Source organism: Neopsephotus bourkii, unplaced genomic scaffold, assembly GCF_033783945.1.
Source record: "Neopsephotus bourkii isolate Nb327-2 ecotype Australia unplaced genomic scaffold, CSIRO-AGI_Nbou_v1 NB_1749, whole genome shotgun sequence".
In the NCBI taxonomy this organism is placed as follows: Eukaryota; Metazoa; Chordata; class Aves; order Psittaciformes; family Psittacidae; genus Neopsephotus; species Neopsephotus bourkii.
In genome coordinates this window covers 4425410-4444873 of record NW_026902223.1, presented here as the reverse complement: position 1 = coordinate 4444873, position 19464 = coordinate 4425410, and the positions used below count along the sequence as shown (strand labels likewise).

Sequence of the window (19464 nt, the reverse complement as noted above, 5' to 3'; positions counted from 1 at the left end):
ACAGAGTCCAGTAAATGGTGTGAATAAACCCATTATTTTCAATGTAACAGCATCTGATAGCAGCCTGGGAAACAGTGGGCTGACAGATGTGAGCCCATGACAAGGCCTGCAAAAAAAAACTGAATGAGGACCACTCTGACAGGCCAGCATTAATTGACTTTTGAAATAACTCCTTTTTTTCACAGTTCTACTTGGCTGAGCAAGATTCGCAAATTGCTGTCTTGAACTTCTTAATGGCACAAAATAGCTGCCAATGAAAGCCTAAATGACGTGCACGTTGAATAAGAGTTATACAATGGCCACACCGTGACATGTTTTTTACTGACATATTATTTGAGAAGTTGCAGCCACTCAACTGGGAGGCAGTCGGGAAGGCGGAAGAGATGGGAAGGAGTTTGAGAACTGGGTATAGAAACAGCATCTGTTAAACTCTAGACAAATACAGGTTTAAGTTAGGAAGAGAAGTCTTAGGAAACATCCTAATAAACATTCTCACATGCATTCCTAGAGAGTATGATTTGGAATCCAGCTCTGCTGTTCCTTCTGCTGTGAAAATCAAGTGGAAATTGCATTAGCAAGTAAGAAAACAGACCCTGTGTGAGTGATGAGCATGCTGACCTCTGGGTTTCAGCACCTGCTCAAGACCCAGGCTGTAGCCACAGTCAGGTTTATGCAGACTCAGAATACTTGTTTGTCTTTCTTCAGAAACAGGCCAAACTCTGGCAGATCTAATTGACCTCTTAGACAGGTAGGTAGTAAAGATGAGGACTATTTTTTCTTCCCCTTAGTTTTTGTGCTACCTGCCATGCTGATCAAACAATACTGTTGCCTGACTGGGAACTCCAGAGTTATACCACAGCCTAAGCAGCTCTCTTTTCCCCAGTTCTCATATAACTCAGTGAGTTATGCAGTAAAACCCCTGTTATTTGTGCACTGGGGCATCTTTATTTCTGCCTTCCTTACTGCTTTCTTCAGTTCTCAGCACAGAACAAAACATTCAGAGTTAGGGTTTACTATGAGTATTTATTGAATTCAGAGTACAACTATTAATTCATGTTAGAGCTAAAAAGATCAACAGTCAGCTACTAAAACAGTTACAGGCACAGTCATAGAACAGATGGCATAAACTCTGTCTGTGGCCCTGACAAGGATGTCTAGCTGACACATCTACGTGAACTAACATATAGTATACTTACTGAAGTATATGTATATATATGAAGTAGATAGCTGATATATCAGTACAATCAACAGGTCTATAATTGCATAAGCATTTATTTTTCTATACTGCTGTTGTGTTTCATTGAAGAAAAGATTAAATTTAAACAAATCACTGTATTTTGTGGGCAAGCATTTCTCCATTTACTCTAGCTTGTACATTAATATGCAAATCATTATAAATCTCATGGCTTCATTAATACCAGGATTAGGGTTTTTTCCTAGACTAACAGGAGTATAATTAAAATATATGCTTGAATCTATATCTTGTTTAAAACCAGTACAGCTTACATAGTTACTAGCAGAGTAATAACACTTCACTTGTGCTGAAGAGGCTTTTGAACCATTCATTATTTATCATGTAGCTAATGTTTCTAATGTTTATCACCCCCCTGTTTCCATATATCCAACATACCCAAAGCTAACCAAAGTAAGTTTTCAGGAGTGCAGTGATTCAGTTATTCATTTCTTGTTTAATTCCAAATCAACAGATTCTTGTTCCATCATTTCCAGTGATTCACAGCACAAGAGAAAACAAAGAGGAGCATCAGGAATACAGCATCAGGCTTAGTTCACTGCCTGTGGTAATCCAAAACCCCTTGTATGTTATGTGCTGTTGGTCGTACACCAAGACCACATTTAAAGAATCCCACCTTGCCCAGCATGGCAGAATAAAAGCTGCTCTTAACTTTGCTGGAGTATCACTCCAGAGTATGGCTAAAAAAGCTCATAGATTTAGAGTTTATCATTAACACCCCTTTAAAGTCAAGAAGCAAGCAACAGGAAATGTGGACTTTCTCCACTGCAGAAACCACCAGAGCACATTTTTCTTCATGGCCAAGGAGACAGAGTGCTCTTCCAGGACCCTCCTGAGGGATCTGCAGCACTGTGCCACAGCCAAGCAGCTGAAGGGACAAGATTTCTCAGAGGAAACTGCTCTTGTCCCTCACTGCTGAAAAACTGGAAGTTCAGGGAAAAAGGTTTTGCATTCATTGCTGGCTCATATCAGTGCACATCCTCCTCCCACACCTTTTGAAGTGTTCTGCTTCATTTTAGTGCTGGTTGTGCTTTGGGAAGCTGAGACCCTTGAGACAGTACAACTACTCCAAAGACAGCCCTGGCACTTTTAGGTCCATCACCAGTTCCATATCCTATTTTGGCCAAAGGAAGGATGGGCAGAAGGAAGCATCTCATCAGATTCCTGCTATCCTTGACAAAGTACTAAGAGTTTACAAACCAAGTAAAAATAGAGACACCAAACCTGAATTCCTGCAAGTCCCTCTCTAAAGTACTTCGGCTAACGTGAAATGGACAGGGGTTCTTCTGAGCTTCCTAACAAGTCCCTTCCAAACTGCCAGCAGTAGCTTTCTGTTCTATTTCACCAAGTCCCATAAGGGGAAGTTTTACAAATCAGAGTCCATTAATTGTATGAGCCTCCCTGTTTTTCATGGGCTACTGTAAGAAATAAGAGCTAGCACAGTAAGTCCAGAGGCATCAACAAGATACAGGCCCAATAACTATGAGATCCAAATACCTTGCTTGCCTACTGATTCTTTTAAAGTTGTAAGAAGTGCAGAGTCTTCTGTACATGGTGAGGACTTCTGAAAACATACCACAGCCCAAAGCAAGGAACACCAGGAGAATTAAAAATCCATCCCAGTGGGAATGGATGGGTATTCTCCTTTGTTCTAATTCCCTGTATGTTTTAGAAGACCCACTTGTCTGCCCATAGGCTTCATGCAGAGAAGAAACAGCATTTTCTAGGTACTGTGCACACTTGTCTTGAGGCTCCTCCAATCAGAGTTCCAATAACATGTAGAAAATCCAGTTTCTACCATATAAACAACTGAAGATACACCAGCAGAGAATATCCCATCTCACAAAGAGGAAAGACACACAGGAGACCCTGCTTTAAGTGAACAGCACATTTGTGCTCCCTATGCAAGCCAAAAATGCTCTCCCTGAACTCCTCAGCACACAGAAAAACCCCAGAACTGAAGAGCCTTCAGTGTGAAGATCTGAAGCATGTGCTGGCTCAGAACATGAGACAGAATGCTTCATCCCACAAACTGCATTATCACAAGGGCACAGGCTACTGCTCTGCAGGATGTCTTCCTGAAGATTCTCTGGCATATTCCCAGTCTCAGAGTTGATGTTGATGGTACTTCCTGGTGATTCTGGCACCATTTCTTCCCTGTCAACTCTAGAATCTCTGCATTTCCATTCTGATGAGATTTTATAACTTAGTGTCATAAAACCTTAACTTACTTCTTTTAACAGCTCAGCCTGTGCCGCCTCATGGATTCATACACTAAGAACATGTGTATTGCAAATCCTGACTATCGGCAACAGTCTGAGGACAGAGAAAAAGGCAACACTGAGATCTGCCTCAAAGCTTGGAACCTGGATTTGTCAAGGAATTCTTCCTGTTTCTTTCTCAAAGGGGTTATTGCTACCTGTGAAACACATTTAGAGCTGAAAATTCATTCTGGGGATCCTTTACAACAAACCACAGAAGCCACAGCAGCTACTGAAGACATTTAACAACAATTCATATCTTTTTAGAAGGACAATCAAGGTCTTTGCAAAACCTTTCATCCCAGTTTTTACTATCATCATTTTACTATATCACTATCTAACTACTTCAGCAATTTAGACCAAAGAATCAGCAGATTTCCCAAACTGCTTAAAAGAGCTAATAATTTTCATTTCTTAGACTGAGATACACAAAGAGCTGCTACAGGCCTGATTATCTGCATGCAAATACTTAGGCAAACTTAATTAAGATACGAGACCTTTCAGTTGGCAGAGTGTCAGAACAGTGCCACTGGAAAATAACCAGAAGGCAGGGTACAGGGCTTCAGTAAACTCGGTTTTGTATTTGTAGATCAAGTTATGTTTCTCCCCCACAGCAAAGAAAATCACAAACCCTGCCTCGCAGTGGAGCAGCACACCAATCTTGGTAGCCTTTGTATTGGGTAAGCACTTTTCAACATCATTATGCCAGGATGATATTTTGTTATTAAACCATTCAATACACCAAGAACGGCTGTTCCGGCCCAGGCGGCTCTCCGGCCCATTCCGCTCCATGCTGCCATAGCAGATGCCAATGCCACAGAAGTTGTTCTGTTGCATTTCCACTTCCCAGTAGTGGATGCCTCTCTTGAAGGACTGGAACCCCATCACTTGGTAACAATCAGTGAAGCGCTGAGGGAGCTGGTTATACTTCATGGGGGTGTCTGAGACAGACATCTTGGTGTGTCTGTCAGACAGAATCACTTTGTTATGAGCTGTGTTGTAATCCAGCGTGACGTTAGCAGCATCTGCAATGGCATGAATCATACGAAGGTATTGAAGAACAAAACATTCTTATTTATACTGTCCTGCCTAGGCACTTGTTCCTATGTGTGTTTATCTCCCTGCTCCGCTCTCCTCCACAGTGCAGGAAATTCTTAGGTACACGGTAACAGCTACTGGGATCAGCTGCAAATCCGTGTTAGAAAGTAGGCAAATGGAGGGCAAGTTTTCTTTCTCCCTGCATCATCCTGCCCAGATACATGGTGGCAGAAGAAGGGGATTGCTGATCTGGCAGTGAAAGGTACAGTATCTTAAGCAAGCCATCATGGGCTCCCATGAAAGCCTGAATTTCATTTCAAAGGAAAATCCAGTGCATTACCTCATGTTTCTAGGCTACCCTAATGCAGTCATTCTGGGGGAAACCATTACTGAGAAAACTTAATTTACCTTTGTAAAGATACATGAATACTGAAGATAAAATTGATTCACCTGGCAAAAGAACCACTTAGAAACCTCCTGTCCCCTTTTACTCCCCAAATTTCCTTCATTTGTAACAGCCAGTTGATAACCTCCTAAGCTAACCAAAACCCCCCAAAAGTGCTTTTGTCAGGTAACTACAGAGGGCACATAACACCAGTGCAGCGGGTGCAGAAAGCTCATCTTTAAGTAGCATAACATTGGGTGTCTTACACTGCAAAAGCTCCTCTCTGGATTTCTTCAGGAAGCTGTCAAGAAGATCTTTAACTTGGACGGCAGCTGCAGCAGTTGGTGTTCCCGTGGCTGGTGCTGTGCCAACAGGAGAAAAGAGAGTTTGGTGTTGGGAAGAAACCCTGCATATTTCGCACACCATCCCAGGCACACTCAGCTGGAGTGTGCCTCTAGAGGTTATCTGGCTTACCCTCCTGCTCCACAGAGCATTAACTTCAGTATTAGCTCAGGTTGCTCAATCCCTTGTCAAGCTTTGAAAACCCCCTGTTGTCTAGGCAACCTCTTTCAGTGCTTGATCACTCTCACAGTGGCTAGTAAGAGACTTCTTAGAGCAAGAGTTGAACTTTTGCTTAATACACCAATACTAGTGACCATCTGCTTACCATTGTAAGAGCAGTCAGTGGAGATTAGAGTAAGTGTGCTCAAAGTTTGAACTCACCAGCTTTAGCAGGTTTCTTTTTCTCCTCTGTAGGGGGAAATAAAAAGAGTGAACTGTGGGTTCTACTGAGACTGAGAAGCCACTGATAGACTATGCCTGCTGTAACACCATCACCATGGCTCTTGTGAAGCTGCAGCAGTAGATAAAGCTGACAGCCCAGCATGTTGAAGCCATGTTTCCCATACTGGAAAGCTACTCATAAAGCACAACCTACTATTTGCTTCCTACTTCACAGGATTATAAGCCTGGAAGGAGCTTCAGCTCTGCTTCAGGATGTAGTCTGTTAGGGTAAGTAGTAGTAAGTCTGTTCATGAGGCATACAGACTATTCCTTTAATTTTTGCAACAGAACTTCTAATGCAACAACAAGAGCTATGCAGCCATTCAACTTCAGCATCCCCAACAGACCCTACTGAGTGCTCCACACCCAGAACTTGTGAATGGGAAGGACCATGTGTCAGGAGCTCAGTGGAAGTAACAGAAGTAGTTTCTTAACACTTGGGTTTATTTCGAAAAGAGAATATGGAGTATCTTTCAAACAGGCTGAGTGCCACATTAATATCAGTATCTGGACAAAACAACACTGGAAGGCCCCAGTATAACCTGTCATGAAGACCATCTCCATCCACCCAACCTTAGACCATAGGGAAGACATAGCCAGTAAGAGGTTTGAGTAAGGCTGCTATTAATCGCCACTTACTGGTATCTGCCTCTCCTGGTAAAGTGGCTTGAGTCTGCTGAGGGATTTTCTCTTTGTGGGCATGCTCTTGTGACAGGAGGAAAGGAAAAAACAGACCACAAGCAGCTCATAAGCAGGATTCAGTACACACAAATCCACCAAACAAGCCAACAGATGTTTAGTACAAATGAAAAACGCCCTGCCAGAACCAGAGGCTGGGGAGGCTCAGCTCTGCTTTACAGCCCACACTGACCACCACCACCGGCACACACCAAGGGTAATGCACCATTGTATCCATGCAGCTTGTGCTTTACAGCTCACAGTAACAGCCCAAACACCCTCCCCTCCCCCTGACAAAGTGCTCACTACATATTATCACTGCCTCACCACAAAAGCAAACAGCTCTTGGGTAACTCCATGAGTTGTTATCTGATGGTAAAACCACAGTTAGGAGGGGATGATGTTCTTTAGTACTTACGGGGTCCTGCAGGCTTTTTTACGTTTTTGTTTCGAGGAGCCCCAGGAGTGGCCTTAGTTTTTCCAGGTGTTACTGCTGCTGCAATAGTGATATTTCACATTATGGTTTGTATTGCCAGGAACAGTAAGGCATTAGCAAAGACATTTTTCAATCTTATTTTTCAGTTATGTGCATAGAACTTAAGTGATGCTTGGCAGAGATGGAAACTGCATAGAAAACACCCACGTCCCAGTCCAAAAGATACATTTGCTTAACCAGGTAAGTAGGGCTTTGTTCTTACACAATCAGCATCTTTACAGTTGAGTAACCACCATCTTATCACTGTGTTTTATCTCTCCCCTCAAATCCACATCCTAACTGCATCCAACCCTGCTACATAATAGAAGCATAAGTTATTGTAAGGAATAAAGGCTGAGCTATGCCAGAAGGGCAGAGTACCACAATACTCATCAGCTTAGAGATGAAAGTGAAGAGACACTGGCATGTTTCTTCTCCTAGTTTAGCCCAGACTGTAGTAGTTTTGTGTGGAAATGGAGGACCTCAGAAGTTGGAAGACACACTTTATCTTACCCAACTGCATTTGCTGCACTGGGTTTTGGGTGGGGTTTTGTTTTGTTTTGTTTTTTTTTTTGGTTTCTGTGGGAGTTTTAAAATTCTATTTAGATTGGAGGAGGAAGATCCCTCATTTCAGCTCAAAACCAAGGCAGAAAATGCCACTTTGCCCAGTGATACAGTACCTTCCACATTTTTCTCCTCAGATGGCGTCATTGAAAGTTTCACAGTGTCTTTAAGGTTAACGGCAGACTGGTAAGAGGAATGTATCATGTTTTGGTCTACTTCAACCACAGGAACAAAAGCATCTTTTATTGATGTTTTTTGTAGCGCTGTTGCTCTCTGAAACGACAAACGGTAAATCTTATGCAGACACAGGAAAATACAACCGAGTTAGTTTAAATGGGGTGAGGTTGCGCATTCATCTCAAAGGAGCAAAGGCTACAGCCAGACACGACCCATGGCAAAATTTCAGCAGCAACCACATGTATTGATTCTTAACTGATACCTGAAAGAGCTATCAGACAATGTCACAGCACAGAGCTGCAACAGCTCATGGGGATGAGCTCTCACTCATCTGGCGCCGCTGCTTGCAGCAGAGGTGGTGGCTGAACTGGGGGAAGCTACCAGACACCATTTCAGCCCTCCTTCATCAGTATTTGTGTACTTTTCAGTACACCTGTTTATAGCAGGTTCTGGCACAGGGCTGCATTACTGTTTGTAACTGTTCCGGAGAGCAGGACTACCACAGCAGGGTTCTGTTATTCTGCATTCTAGAAACATGAAGGATTGGATTCACATTTAAAGACACATTACCTTCAAAAACAGAAGGTCATCAACTTCAGTCAGTGCCATCTCAATCTGATCAGAGAGAGACTGAATTTCATTCTTCTTACTTCCCAGAATGCCGTAAATATATTCAAACTTACTCGAAACTCTGTTTTCTTCATCTGCAACTGCTTTCAAGATCTGAATTTCTCTTTCTTCAATTAAAGCTTTAATTTCTGAAAACTTACTTAGGATCATATCTTTCTGTTTGGAAATTGTCTCCTGGAGCAGAAAAAAAACAGACACTGGTTTCAAAAGCAGTTTGTGGACAAGGTACTGCTTACTACTACTACAGGAAAGCCTCTGAGGTACACATATGATATGCGGATTGACTCCACAACTCGTTAGTGTTGTAAAGTAGGTATGTTTTATTCAGCGTTGAGGCGCATGGGGGTTTCTCCTCCAAAAGCATGCGCACAGTGCCTCCTGGTGGTGGTCGTTAGGGGGTCGTGAGGATGAAGGCCTGTAATTCCTCTTCATCACCGCGAGTAACCTCTTGCCTTCACGCAGACTCAATAGGGTTTTGGCTCCTGTCCAAACCTCGGGTTCGGTACAAGCCGGTTTTATGTATCTTAGAGCAGAAACTTGTCAAGTTTGTAAATTTTCTTACTCTGGCTATCTTTTGTTCTTTTTCTTTCTAAAGATACTATTTGAACAAGAACATCTTAAATATTAACTTATGAATCTTATCTACTACAATTCTGCCTAGCAGCTGTAACTCCTACAATTCTGCTTCACCATTCTAGCAACTTTAACTCCTACGGTTCTGCTTCACCAAGCACAGCGACTACTTATGCAAGCAGGTACAATGTTAACCCTTTATTTCCTGGTATCACATAGGCTTCAATTACTTGAAACAGGCAACAGAAAACCTATATGTTTCTATGTAGTTTAGAAAGAAAGCTCCTTTACTCCCAAGAATTTAGGAGAATTCTGGGTCTCCAGACCCCAGCCATGGGAGGCCATGCTGTGCCGTCGAGTGGTCACCAGCATCAGGATGCATCTATGCCATGCTCTGCCATGGAGCTGCCTGGCTCTGCCAGAACACCCCCTTTCTGTTCCTTCCCAGTAACAACTCCTGCCAATGCAATCTCTGTACTACAGCCATTGTCCCAAGGGTACAAGCATGAATGACACGCAGTTGCCATTCAGTGTGTGCCAAGCAACCTGACAGCATTTTGAACAGTTACCCACTTACAGCAGCTTGGCCTTGGTTCATTCGCAAAGTGTTCATCGCCCGAGCAGCTTTTTCTTTCTGATTATGCAGCTCTGTGAGTCTCTTCTTCAGCGCCGCCTGCAATAGAAGAGATCAGGAAGTGTTTCAGACAAGCAATTGCTATGTCTTGTCTGTCAGGTCATTCTTATTGGGGTAAGAGTCATTTCTGCAGGAAGTTTTAAATCACCATTGTAAGCATTTAGTACTATTGGTTTTAAACCTACTGCTTCTTAAACCTTAGGGGATGCAAAAGCACTCTCCCAAACAAGTGTGGCTTGTGGAGCCCGCACCCTCCCCACAGCTCCACCTCTCCCAACAGCAAGATGCACGCTGTTGACTCGCAACACGGACCGAGTGCTTTTGCCAGCATAGCAGTTCTCAGTGCTAAGAATATGCTTCACATTAGCTCTCAGGCTGGACTTCTTTAGTTCAAGGTGCTGCTAAGCCGAATCAGGAGGATTTCTGAGAACAAGCAGGATACATGCTTGCTGAACAGCTGGGAGGTTGGCCATGTAAACTTTTCAGGCATGCTTTACTCATCCTACCCTCTGATTTTTAGCTGCACTCTAAGATAGGAAGGTCACGTTTCCTGCCTTTCCACTCCATGCAGAACCTCCTCATGGCTTTTCTCTAGGAGGATAGTATTTTTATACTAGAGCTCTCCCTTGGCTGCTTTTGTAAGTCTTTGTTTCTTAAGAATATACACAGTAAGGCCACGCAGTGACCCCCATGCAGCAAGCAGCAGAGGGGCTCTCACAGAGGTGGCCTTGCCACAGCCCAGCCCAAACCCGGACCTGGCCCTCAACTCTGTGACAGCACCTTCCCAGATCCTGGGAGCACCATCTTGGAGAGAGGAGGAACACACAAGGAATGACTGGAGATATGCTGTAGCATGCTTTGGAGGGCTGATAACAGTTTGCCAAGGCCAGGCACGAGATTTACAGTCCAAGTCTTGGTCCAGCCTCCCCCCTGCATACCAGAGCCCATGACCAGCACCCAGGGCCCCACCAGGCTCTCGGGGACCACAGCTCCCTTCTGGTCCCTCTCCCAGAGCCCCCGAAGGAGCCGGCTGCCCCCGCCGCTCACCTCGGCGTTGACTTTGGCCAGCTCCAGGGGGTTGGTGTTGCACAGCTTGTGCCCAAGGAGGCAGAGGGAGCAGATGCAGCTGCCGTGCTGGCTGCAGAAGAACTCGAAGAGCTTGTTGTGCTGCGGGCACTTGCGCTGCTGCAGGTCGCGCAGCGGCGGGCAGAGCTGGTGGTCGCGGAAGGCCCGGCTCTCCTGGTGTGGCCGCAGGTGCTCCTCACAGAAGGACGCGGTGCAGGTGAGGCAGGTCCGCTCGGCGGGTGCCTGCAGGCAGGTGTCACAGAACACAGGGCCCTCTTCCTCCTCCTCCTCCTCCTCCTCCTTCTTCTCTTCCTCTGCCCCGGTGCAGCCCTGGAGCTGCTGCACCACCCGGCACAGCACCGTGTTCTTCTGCAGCTGCGGGCGGCCCATGAAGGTAGCCCGGCACTGCGGGCAGCTGAAGTTCTCCGACACCCCGGCCCACAAGCGCTGCAGGCAGGAGGCGCAGAAGTTGTGCCCGCAGGGCACGGTCACGGGGCTGCTGAAGAGGCAGAGGCAGATGGAGCAGGTCAGGTCCTCCTCCAGCATCGACAATCCCAACTCCGCCATCGCTCCGACTTCCGTTACCACAATCGAAACTTGGGCAGGAGCTTTCCCGATACCTACGTGGCCCGTCCCCGCCCCGATGGGAGGAACGGCAGCCCCGGACCTACCCCAGCCGCCGCCGAGAACCGACCCACCCACCCGGGGGACGGTGACACTTCCCACCGCCGCCCCGGAGCGCGCCCCCGGCCGCCTTCATGCCCTCCCCGCTGCCCCCGCCCTCCAGTCCTCGGGGCCCCTTCAGCACAGCCCCGCTGCTGCGGCCTCGTTCATCGCTGCCATGTGTGACCCCGACGGCCACCGCGCTCAGGCCGAGCTGCCGCCAGCCCCGGCTGCATTCCTGCGAGTACCGGGATGGGGGAGAGCAAATAAGCTGTTGTTTGTAAAGCACGCAGGTCAATGCACTGTGAGCGTGGAAACCATCTTAATGGAAGGTACTTGCTCAATTTTTCTCTTTTTCCCCTCAGTCTAACTGTTGAATAATCGCTGTTTCTAGCAGGAACACTGGATGCCGAATAGCCATGTGTGCAAGTACTCCTGTCTTAACTAGCCTGCCTCCAAATCCTTCCAATGACCTCCTCATGCTCCCTCATCTGCCCTGTTCTCTGATGTCACAGGGACTTCTTCAGTGCCTTCCACACTTGCCAATAAATGAAATGGAGCAGCCTGGCACAAAGACTGTGAGCCATCCACCAAAAGTTTAAGCAGAGTCTGGTGGTCTGCAGGGAGGAAGCCATCTGCTCTTAACTACATTTCCAGTGGCCAAAGGACAGCTTGTGGAGAACTGCTGATGTTTCTTGTGATGTCGTAAAGAAGGTATTCGCAGGCAGTTGTGGGGGTTCTACATTGGCATTAGCTCTCAGAGACTTCAAAAAATGTTCAGGAATCATATAAAGCACTTGAAAGGGGCTTTTGTGGTTTGTCTAAGTAGTGCATTGGAAGAAATTCCTAGCCACTTAGTTTAGAGGACTAAATTAAATCTGAACAGTCACTGTAAACCTGCATCATACAGATAACATTGACTTCTATCTGCATCAATAATGTGCTCCAGGCTGGTAATCCCCATTCAGGGTGAACTATGGACGGGTTGGTGTCCTGGACTCTGAATCATAGCTTAGTCATGGGGCAACAGGAGATAGCTGGAGCTGGGGTTAACAGAGGGGAGGCAGAGTTCAGGGCTGGTGTGTGATCTGCAGGAGGGTGGCCGGTTTAGATGGGTGCAGCTCCACTTAGTTACAGCACTGTTGGGATATGCAGCCCTGTAACTGCTGTCAGAGGAGATGGGAACACCCAAGGGTGCCTGCGAGGCAGTGGGTGACAGTGACTGCAGAGGACAGTATTCACCAAGAAGTGTCTTACCAAAGAGCAGCTGTTGACATTTACAATTGTTATTCTTCTGTAGGTGAACAAAGCACTTCTTCCTGGGCTTCACCACTGTCCTCTTCCAAAGGCTCAGCACTGCATTTTCTGCAGCACTCACCTCGTGCCTACTGATGCAGACAAAGGTATGCAAATGTAAAGGGTAAATACACACCCTCACAGTGGCAGCTTTTTGCTTCTGGAACAGAACACGAGGTGTTTAGAGCTCAGATGAGCAATTTTTCTTGAAACTGTTCTGAGTAAGCCCAACCGTTCCTGCAGTCTAAAAACCAATGCTTAGCATTAAAAACCAGTAAAGAATTTTACTGTATAAATAGCTATTGAAGTTGCTGCTCTCTTTGCCCCCTTTCAATGCCTTGAGAACTTCTTCACATGGTTCTGAACTGAATCTTTGCCCTTTGCCCACATACTGGGTATTCAGAGTGCTACTCGGAGCTTGAGCAGGAAGTTGGAAGTACAGCAGAACTATTCCTCGTGTACAGGCAGAGCAAACATGGAGGCAGGTTTTCTGATAGTTTGACTTTTTTTGGATTTAATATGCAGTGGTACAATATTCCTATCAAAATCAGAATTCCAAATTCCTTCATGTGCACATTCTGTCCTTTTCCACATCTCCCCCATTTAGGTCTTGGGTGGATGGGTGTGACAGGGAGGGCACTCAGCTGGCTCCCTCAGGCTGCATGTAATTCAATTTGATGTAAATTGTGCACTGAAGCAGTAGTTTCACCCAAACTTGCTAACAATGGATAAATAAACCTCAGGATTTTATCTTTATAACATCCTCTTTTGGAGGAACAGCATCATCTGTTCCTTACAGCCAGAGGGACTCTATCCATTTAACGTGTAGCCAAAACATTGTGGGCAATGGAACAAGAGGCAAATCCTGCTCTCAAGTGTTGTGAAATCCTTGCATATTTAGCTTTTTCAATTTCATCAGAATTCAAAACTAACAGTTTCCTTTAGGGGAAAATGTAAGTCTCTCCATTAATCCCATCTGCCTCAGCACGACGGTGCTACACTTCTGAAATTTGCTTTTTGTCCAGTTTGCAAGAATGGCCACACATAAATCTGCTCTAAAAAGCAAATTCTGGCACAAAATAACAGCAGCTAAGGAGAACTGCAATACACACATTGGTTTTACTGATATAAAAATGATTCCTTCACAATCAAGAGATTTTAATAGGTGCAGTGCGATGACGTGCCATGTTTGAACATAGTCATGCACTAATCAGAGCACATGTCAGCTAAACCACAATGGACAGTTTTCCAGGTGTTTTTTATCTAGGGTTTGGGTTTTTTTCCCCCCATGTCTTCTGTTTAAGACTCAACTCCCCAGGACAGGGATCATCTTAAACTGTAAGACTTGCCAAGATGACGATGTGATGGCTTGGATGTGCTCATACTTGCATGTCAGGGAAGTGCACTGCCACCGCCTGGCGACCCATTCCACTACTGGGGAGGAAAGGCAGCATAGAAACTTCAGCACTTAAAGGACAAAAGGGTTTGCTTTAAAACAAACAAACAGAGTTTCAGAGCCTACACAGATTAACCCACTGGACACGATTTTGCCAGGGATTCCTGTTATATTTTGCTGGTTCTGACATTACTGATACCATTTATCTACCTCTCAAAATCACAGAACCTTGAAACCCCTATGTTCTGGTAAGCCCTAGAAATAACTGCAAGGTCATGGCATGTGTATCATGTTCTGCAGCTGCAGAGATGTGCACATCAACATGTATATTTCATTGTTATGTGTTGTTTTTAGCTATTCTTACAGAAAGCTACCTCTGTGAGCTTGGCTCTAACCAAACCCAGTCATCTAAATGCAGTTACTGACAGTACAAGGTCATATTTCATCTTTTTGATAAAACCTTTCCAGTTCTGCAACTCACAGCAGTAGGATATAAAAACTATTATTAAGCTTCCATTGAGGAAAAAACAACAGGTCTATATATTAAAGACTTCCTATAATGAAAAAAGTATTCCTGTATTACGTTAAAAACATATCCCAAAACAAAAGTGTTCCTTTTCCTTTTGGCATAGTTTCTTCTAGAACCATTTATTAAAGATATCCACCAGTTCATCTGCTGCCCTCAGCACTAGAAGGCAGCGTGGCACAAAGACAGTCCGGGCAATTATTTACATTTGTTCATATTTCAGATTGTTCCATTTGCAATGCTGGATCCATTGACTGGAGGCTCCACAATCAGTCGTGGCTCTATCAGTGCATCCCAGCTTTCAGTTATCTGAAAACAAAATACAGAGAATACTTGGTACACACAAGCCATCTAGGCAGATGCAATTCATCCTACATTATTCTTTGTCTAGACTTGAACGGCAGCATGACTGAACAGAGATCACAAGATCCTTCCTGCGATTCATTGATCTCAATGAACCTCAACCTGACTGATATCCTCATAAGGAGAGGTGCAGGTAAGGAAACCAGTGCCTGAAATAAATCACCTTGTAAGAACTGATACTCTACCTAGATGTGATGCTGTTTATTTTATTAGCAAAACCAAAAAGTTACAGTTCAATAACTGGTTTTGAACGTTGTTACTTGAGGAACATCCCAGAAGTGATTCTTATCTTGTAGTCATGCACATTCTCGCTAGAAAGGAACAATTCTTTTTCTTTCCATTTATTTTAAGCAGATGTATTCTTACAAAGGGAACCTCGCTGAGATGGACAGAGTCATAAAGGAGGGCATGTATCAGCTGTGCAAAACTTGGAACAGGCTTCAAAACAGGGCACCCACATACCTTTGTATCCTGAGGAATAGCGTACTCAATCAGTTCTGCTCCATCTGCAGACTGGTAAACCAGATCGAATTTCCCTGGCTCTTTTGCATCTTAAAAACCAAACAAACAACTTCATTAACTTTCAACAAAAATGTTTAAATGCTTCCATATTTAGAAAGATAATCCAAACTTTTTTTTTTTACTTAAACTGGGGGTTTGGGTTCGTAACTGTAAAAGAAAATCTGAGGTAGAACTGAATACTAGACACCAAAATGGAGGTAACTGTCTTATATGCATGAAGAATTTAATCAACAATATACTGCTAAATTTGAGAAAAATACTCAAATGATGATAATTCATTAATTCTGGGCTAAATGGCAACTCCAGTATCCGCATCCAGTTTTGGAAACACTCAGGTTAGGTCTCTGAAGTGTACTTTGTCACTGCAGGGACTCCGTTCTAAAGCCACTGAAGACAGTGGCTTCACTGACATCACCATTCTAATCTACAATTTTCTCTGCAATTCCATATAATGATTTTAATTTTTTTTTCATGAAATAAAATCCCAACAGAGATGACTTACTGACCACTCACACCGACTGCACAAATTACCTATGAGCATCTTCAATACAACAAGCAAATGTCTGAACTTCTCCACTTAAATAGACTTTTGAGGATAAACTCAAAGAAACTGGAAATACTCCTAAAACATGACGTGTGCCTTGGACTAGCTGTTTTCCAAGTGGTGCATGTGACAACCAGCATTTGGTGTCCCAAGGTACATACGTTGTCCTGCTGATGGCGAAAGGATCTCAAGCTCGATCTGCTTTTTATCAGCATTCCAACTGATGATTTTTCCCTCCTTCATAAAGCAACAAAGAAAGAATCGGGTAAGATACACTTCAGCACTGGATAACCACTATGGTACTTGATCACAGGCAGACAAAGCTCTGTCAAATTTGGCTCTATACATAAAATCTGCAGAGTGTTAAAGCTCAGCAATCTGCAGCTACTGACATCAGTGAAATGATGTTATTCATGGTCACTGGCTGTACTTTCAATCAGTACTTATCCAGAAACAGTCACCTGAAGTAGCTACAAATTTTACTTGCATCAGTTTCAAGAGTTTGCCTTGACTTCAGGCAGCAGTAGACTCAAATACAGCTGCATTCTTCTACTTGATATTTTTGTCATTTTTGAAATACTAACGATTACTAATAATGCTTTTTTTTATAAATAACTTCTACACGTTTCAAAATTTCAGCCAGTTTTGGGTTCTAGTTTTTGGTTTTACTGCTGCACCAGGAAGAGCCTGTGGAGTCAACTGGGTGAGAGGAAAAACACTGCACAACCTCAAAATATTTAACTCTTACCTCACCTATAATAGTTTTGTGAGTGAATTACAGGAGGAAAGAAACCAGTACCTTATAGTCTGAAACTTCAGGACAGTAATTTTCAGTTAGTTCCAAGCGCTGTTGAAAGAAATACAAATAACAAATTACAACTTTTCCAGATCCCTGATGATGCCACCTGTACCCAGAGAGTGTTTCTTCAGCAAGAGGAAAGTGCACAAATCAGGTTTCCCACTCCTGGATCCTGATGCAAATCACAGGCCCAGACAGACTTCCAGGACTTACAGTTCCAAAGGATTTAGTTCAGGTCAGGCTGTGAGAGGAGATCAGAGATGGATCCCGGTCTCCTCAACCACAGTGATTTATTTCATTTCCATTCACTTTTTTATTCTGCAGTAAATTATTTGTATGGTAAAATTTGCAATAATATTATAGAAACACTACAGAGAAATAACGTAGAGGTAGCTTTCCTTTTTATAGCACCTAATTTTAATGCTGACTTTCCTTGCAACTTTTAAAAACGAACAATTAAGTAGAAAGAAGACTCCTTCCCAACTGTCGCACTTCTAAGGTAACATCCCAGAACAATGCAAGATGAAGTTCATCAGTGTAAGCATTTTGATGTCAGGACTATGTGATCTGTATCATGTCCTGCAAAACTTACAGTGGCCCAAATGAAACCATTTTAGCCCACTAACATTCAGTATTTCACAAGTTCTTTACCTTAAAGGCAATTCTTTCTCCCACTTGTGGTGGAGCAGCTAGAAGAGGTAACACACTATAGTCTCTCTTGGGGACCTCCACGGGATTCTGTGGAACAAGCAGTAAATCCACTGATTTAATTACTGCATTATTAAACTGGAAGGCAAAGTAAGGATTGTAAGATGTTCTGAGAAGAAGTATGGTACGTATCTGAGTACTTTGCTTTGACAGACATAATACAATCACTTAAATATTGATTCATAAACACTTCCTCAGGGTGCTGAATGGAGATACAGTAAATATAAGTTTACTGAGTTAAGATCAGCCTTTATCCTACTAATCTATTAGAGGTTTTGTGAATGACTCTCATCCTGGGCAGTTTTTGTATAGTTAACACTGCAAGAGAAAGGTGACCTATGACTGTGTAAGTCACTCACCTGGACAAGACCAGAGGAGTTTGTCGCAGCTTCATTTAACTGCCTCTGCTTCTGGCCTTCACTGTTGTAGTTATAGAAGAAGCCAGGGTTGGCTACTCTTCCAGGGCCTTGGCCCCTCATCATCCCACGATACCCACGGCCCCTAGGTCCTCTCCTGAAGTTACCCTCTCCTGTTCCATACCCCCTTCCACGCCCCGAGTTGGCAAGTGGTCCTTGAATACTGTTTGGCAATGGTTTGGAACAGTTCCTTGCTATGGAATTACTCAGTCCAGCATCTGCTGCAGACTTTTTAATGAGTGCTTCTGAACCTGAACTCTCGGGCTCTGAGGAAGAGGTTTGTGCTTTGGGAGCCTTGGTGGTGCTGGGCAGTGGCGTTTCCTTTGCCACACTGTTGTCTGCTGCTGCCACCTTCTCATCCTCTGCACTCGAGTCAGAATCTGAACTAGAGGATGAGGATTTTTTAGCATTTTTACTATTTGCAGTCTTAGTGGAATTGTCAGCGCTGGGCTTTACAGTCACTTTATTAGCAACAACAGTTTTCACATCAGCACTTACAGCTGCTTGGGATTTGTCTTTGGGAAGTGCTGACACTATAGGTTTATGGGAAGATTTATTTTGCCGTATGCTTGTTTCACTGCTGTCGCTGTCTGACGATGTGCTGGAGGGAGGGGAAGCTCCCACCCTCCTTTTTTTGGACTGTGTTGGTTTCTTTGTGTTATTTTTACCATCATTTCGAGACAAGCTCTGATTTGCCAGTTCCGAATCCACCTTTGCTGCCGTGGCCTTTGTCTGTTTTCTATCCTTCTTTTTTGCTGCCAACTCCTTCTCTCTCCCTGTTTTTTCAAGCTTTTTGGATTGGCCAGAAGAGCTCTCTTCGTTACCTTCTGTGACTCTGTTTCTTTCACTGACTCCATCCTTTCTTTTTCTTTTCTTGTGCTTTTTATGAGAGTCCCAAATATCTACAGAGGCCTCCTCCCTACAAGAAGGATACTCAGAGCTATGCTTTTTCTTTTTATGCCTGTGTTTTTCATTTAGAGAGAAGTCTTCTTCTTCCTTCTTTTGTCTATGCCTTTTTTTGTTTCCTGTTGGTGTATACAAGAAGCCATCCCCTACCTCTTCATAGTCAGCCACAGCGATCTCTTCCAATTTTACTCTGTCAAAAACAAACAGCCACTGCTCAGCACAATTAACACCTTTTCCCGTTCATTAGCAGCTCGGGTCGGCTTGTTTTCCGGTGGCTGCCCTCTCCCTCTATCGCTGGGGGGATTCCCAACCCCTGGGCTCTCTCCATCCCATTTCAGACATCCCCGGTGTCTCGGGCTTTGGGGAACGGGGCTCCGCTCACCTCCGGGGGGCACCGCCAGCCCCTCCGTGTCCCGCCCCGAGCCTGCCAGGAGCCTCCTCCCACCCCGGTACCGCGGCTCCGCTCTCCCGCTCGGGGCTCGCCCGGCGCAGTCCCCGCCGTACCGGAGCGAGTCGTTGTCCCGCACGAGGCGAGCGCTCTCGGTGGGGGGCAGCAGCGCCCCCTCCAAGAAGAGGCTGAGGCGGGCCCGGCGGCTGAAGCCGAACCTGTGGCGGATGAGGCTGATGAGGTCGGTGACGAGGCGCACCCGGCCGGGCTCCAGCAGCAGCCAGCACAGCGCGCAGCCCGGGCTGCCCGGCGGCGGGTAGTCAAACACCAGCCGCAGGCGCACCGGGCCGCCGCCGGCCGCTGCCATCTTGGAGAGGAAGGAGGCGGGGCGAGAGGACGACGGCGCCAAGTGTGGGCCAAAA

General features: G+C 44.8%; 2 protein-coding genes and 2 long non-coding RNA genes across 5 annotated transcripts; 2 read left to right on the top strand and 2 right to left on the bottom strand.

Moving 5' to 3' along the window:
* Positions 1 to 715: 715 nt before the first annotated feature.
* LOC133225187 (uncharacterized) lies at positions 716 to 15102 on the top strand. 2 transcript variants are annotated; one of them, XR_009729052.1, is made up of 5 exons: positions 716 to 898; positions 6980 to 7073; positions 11576 to 11892; positions 12479 to 12581; positions 14788 to 15102. It is a non-coding gene; the product is annotated as an uncharacterized LOC133225187 (long non-coding RNA). The 2 variants fall into 2 exon arrangements; XR_009729051.1 differs by lacking the exons at positions 716 to 898; positions 6980 to 7073 and adding an exon at positions 11298 to 11471.
* TRIM25 (tripartite motif containing 25) lies at positions 1004 to 11176 on the bottom strand. The gene is made up of 8 exons (XM_061377328.1): positions 10498 to 11176; positions 9394 to 9489; positions 8184 to 8417; positions 7553 to 7709; positions 6816 to 6893; positions 5660 to 5686; positions 5203 to 5298; positions 1004 to 4538 (listed from the first exon to the last, which is right to left on the bottom strand). The coding sequence occupies exons 1-8, from the start codon at positions 11080 to 11082 to the stop codon at positions 3997 to 3999; spliced, it is 1815 nt and encodes a 604-aa protein (XP_061233312.1). The 5' UTR covers positions 11083 to 11176; the 3' UTR covers positions 1004 to 3996.
* On the bottom strand, positions 14507 to 19462 carry COIL (coilin). The gene is made up of 7 exons (XM_061377331.1): positions 19159 to 19462; positions 17692 to 18844; positions 17276 to 17362; positions 16625 to 16672; positions 15987 to 16062; positions 15222 to 15310; positions 14507 to 14705 (listed from the first exon to the last, which is right to left on the bottom strand). The coding sequence occupies exons 1-7, from the start codon at positions 19407 to 19409 to the stop codon at positions 14616 to 14618; spliced, it is 1794 nt and encodes a 597-aa protein (XP_061233315.1). The 5' UTR covers positions 19410 to 19462; the 3' UTR covers positions 14507 to 14615.
* On the top strand, positions 15951 to 17426 carry LOC133225186 (uncharacterized). The gene is made up of 2 exons (XR_009729050.1): positions 15951 to 16090; positions 16714 to 17426. It is a non-coding gene; the product is annotated as an uncharacterized LOC133225186 (long non-coding RNA).
* Positions 19463 to 19464: the final 2 nt, after the last annotated feature.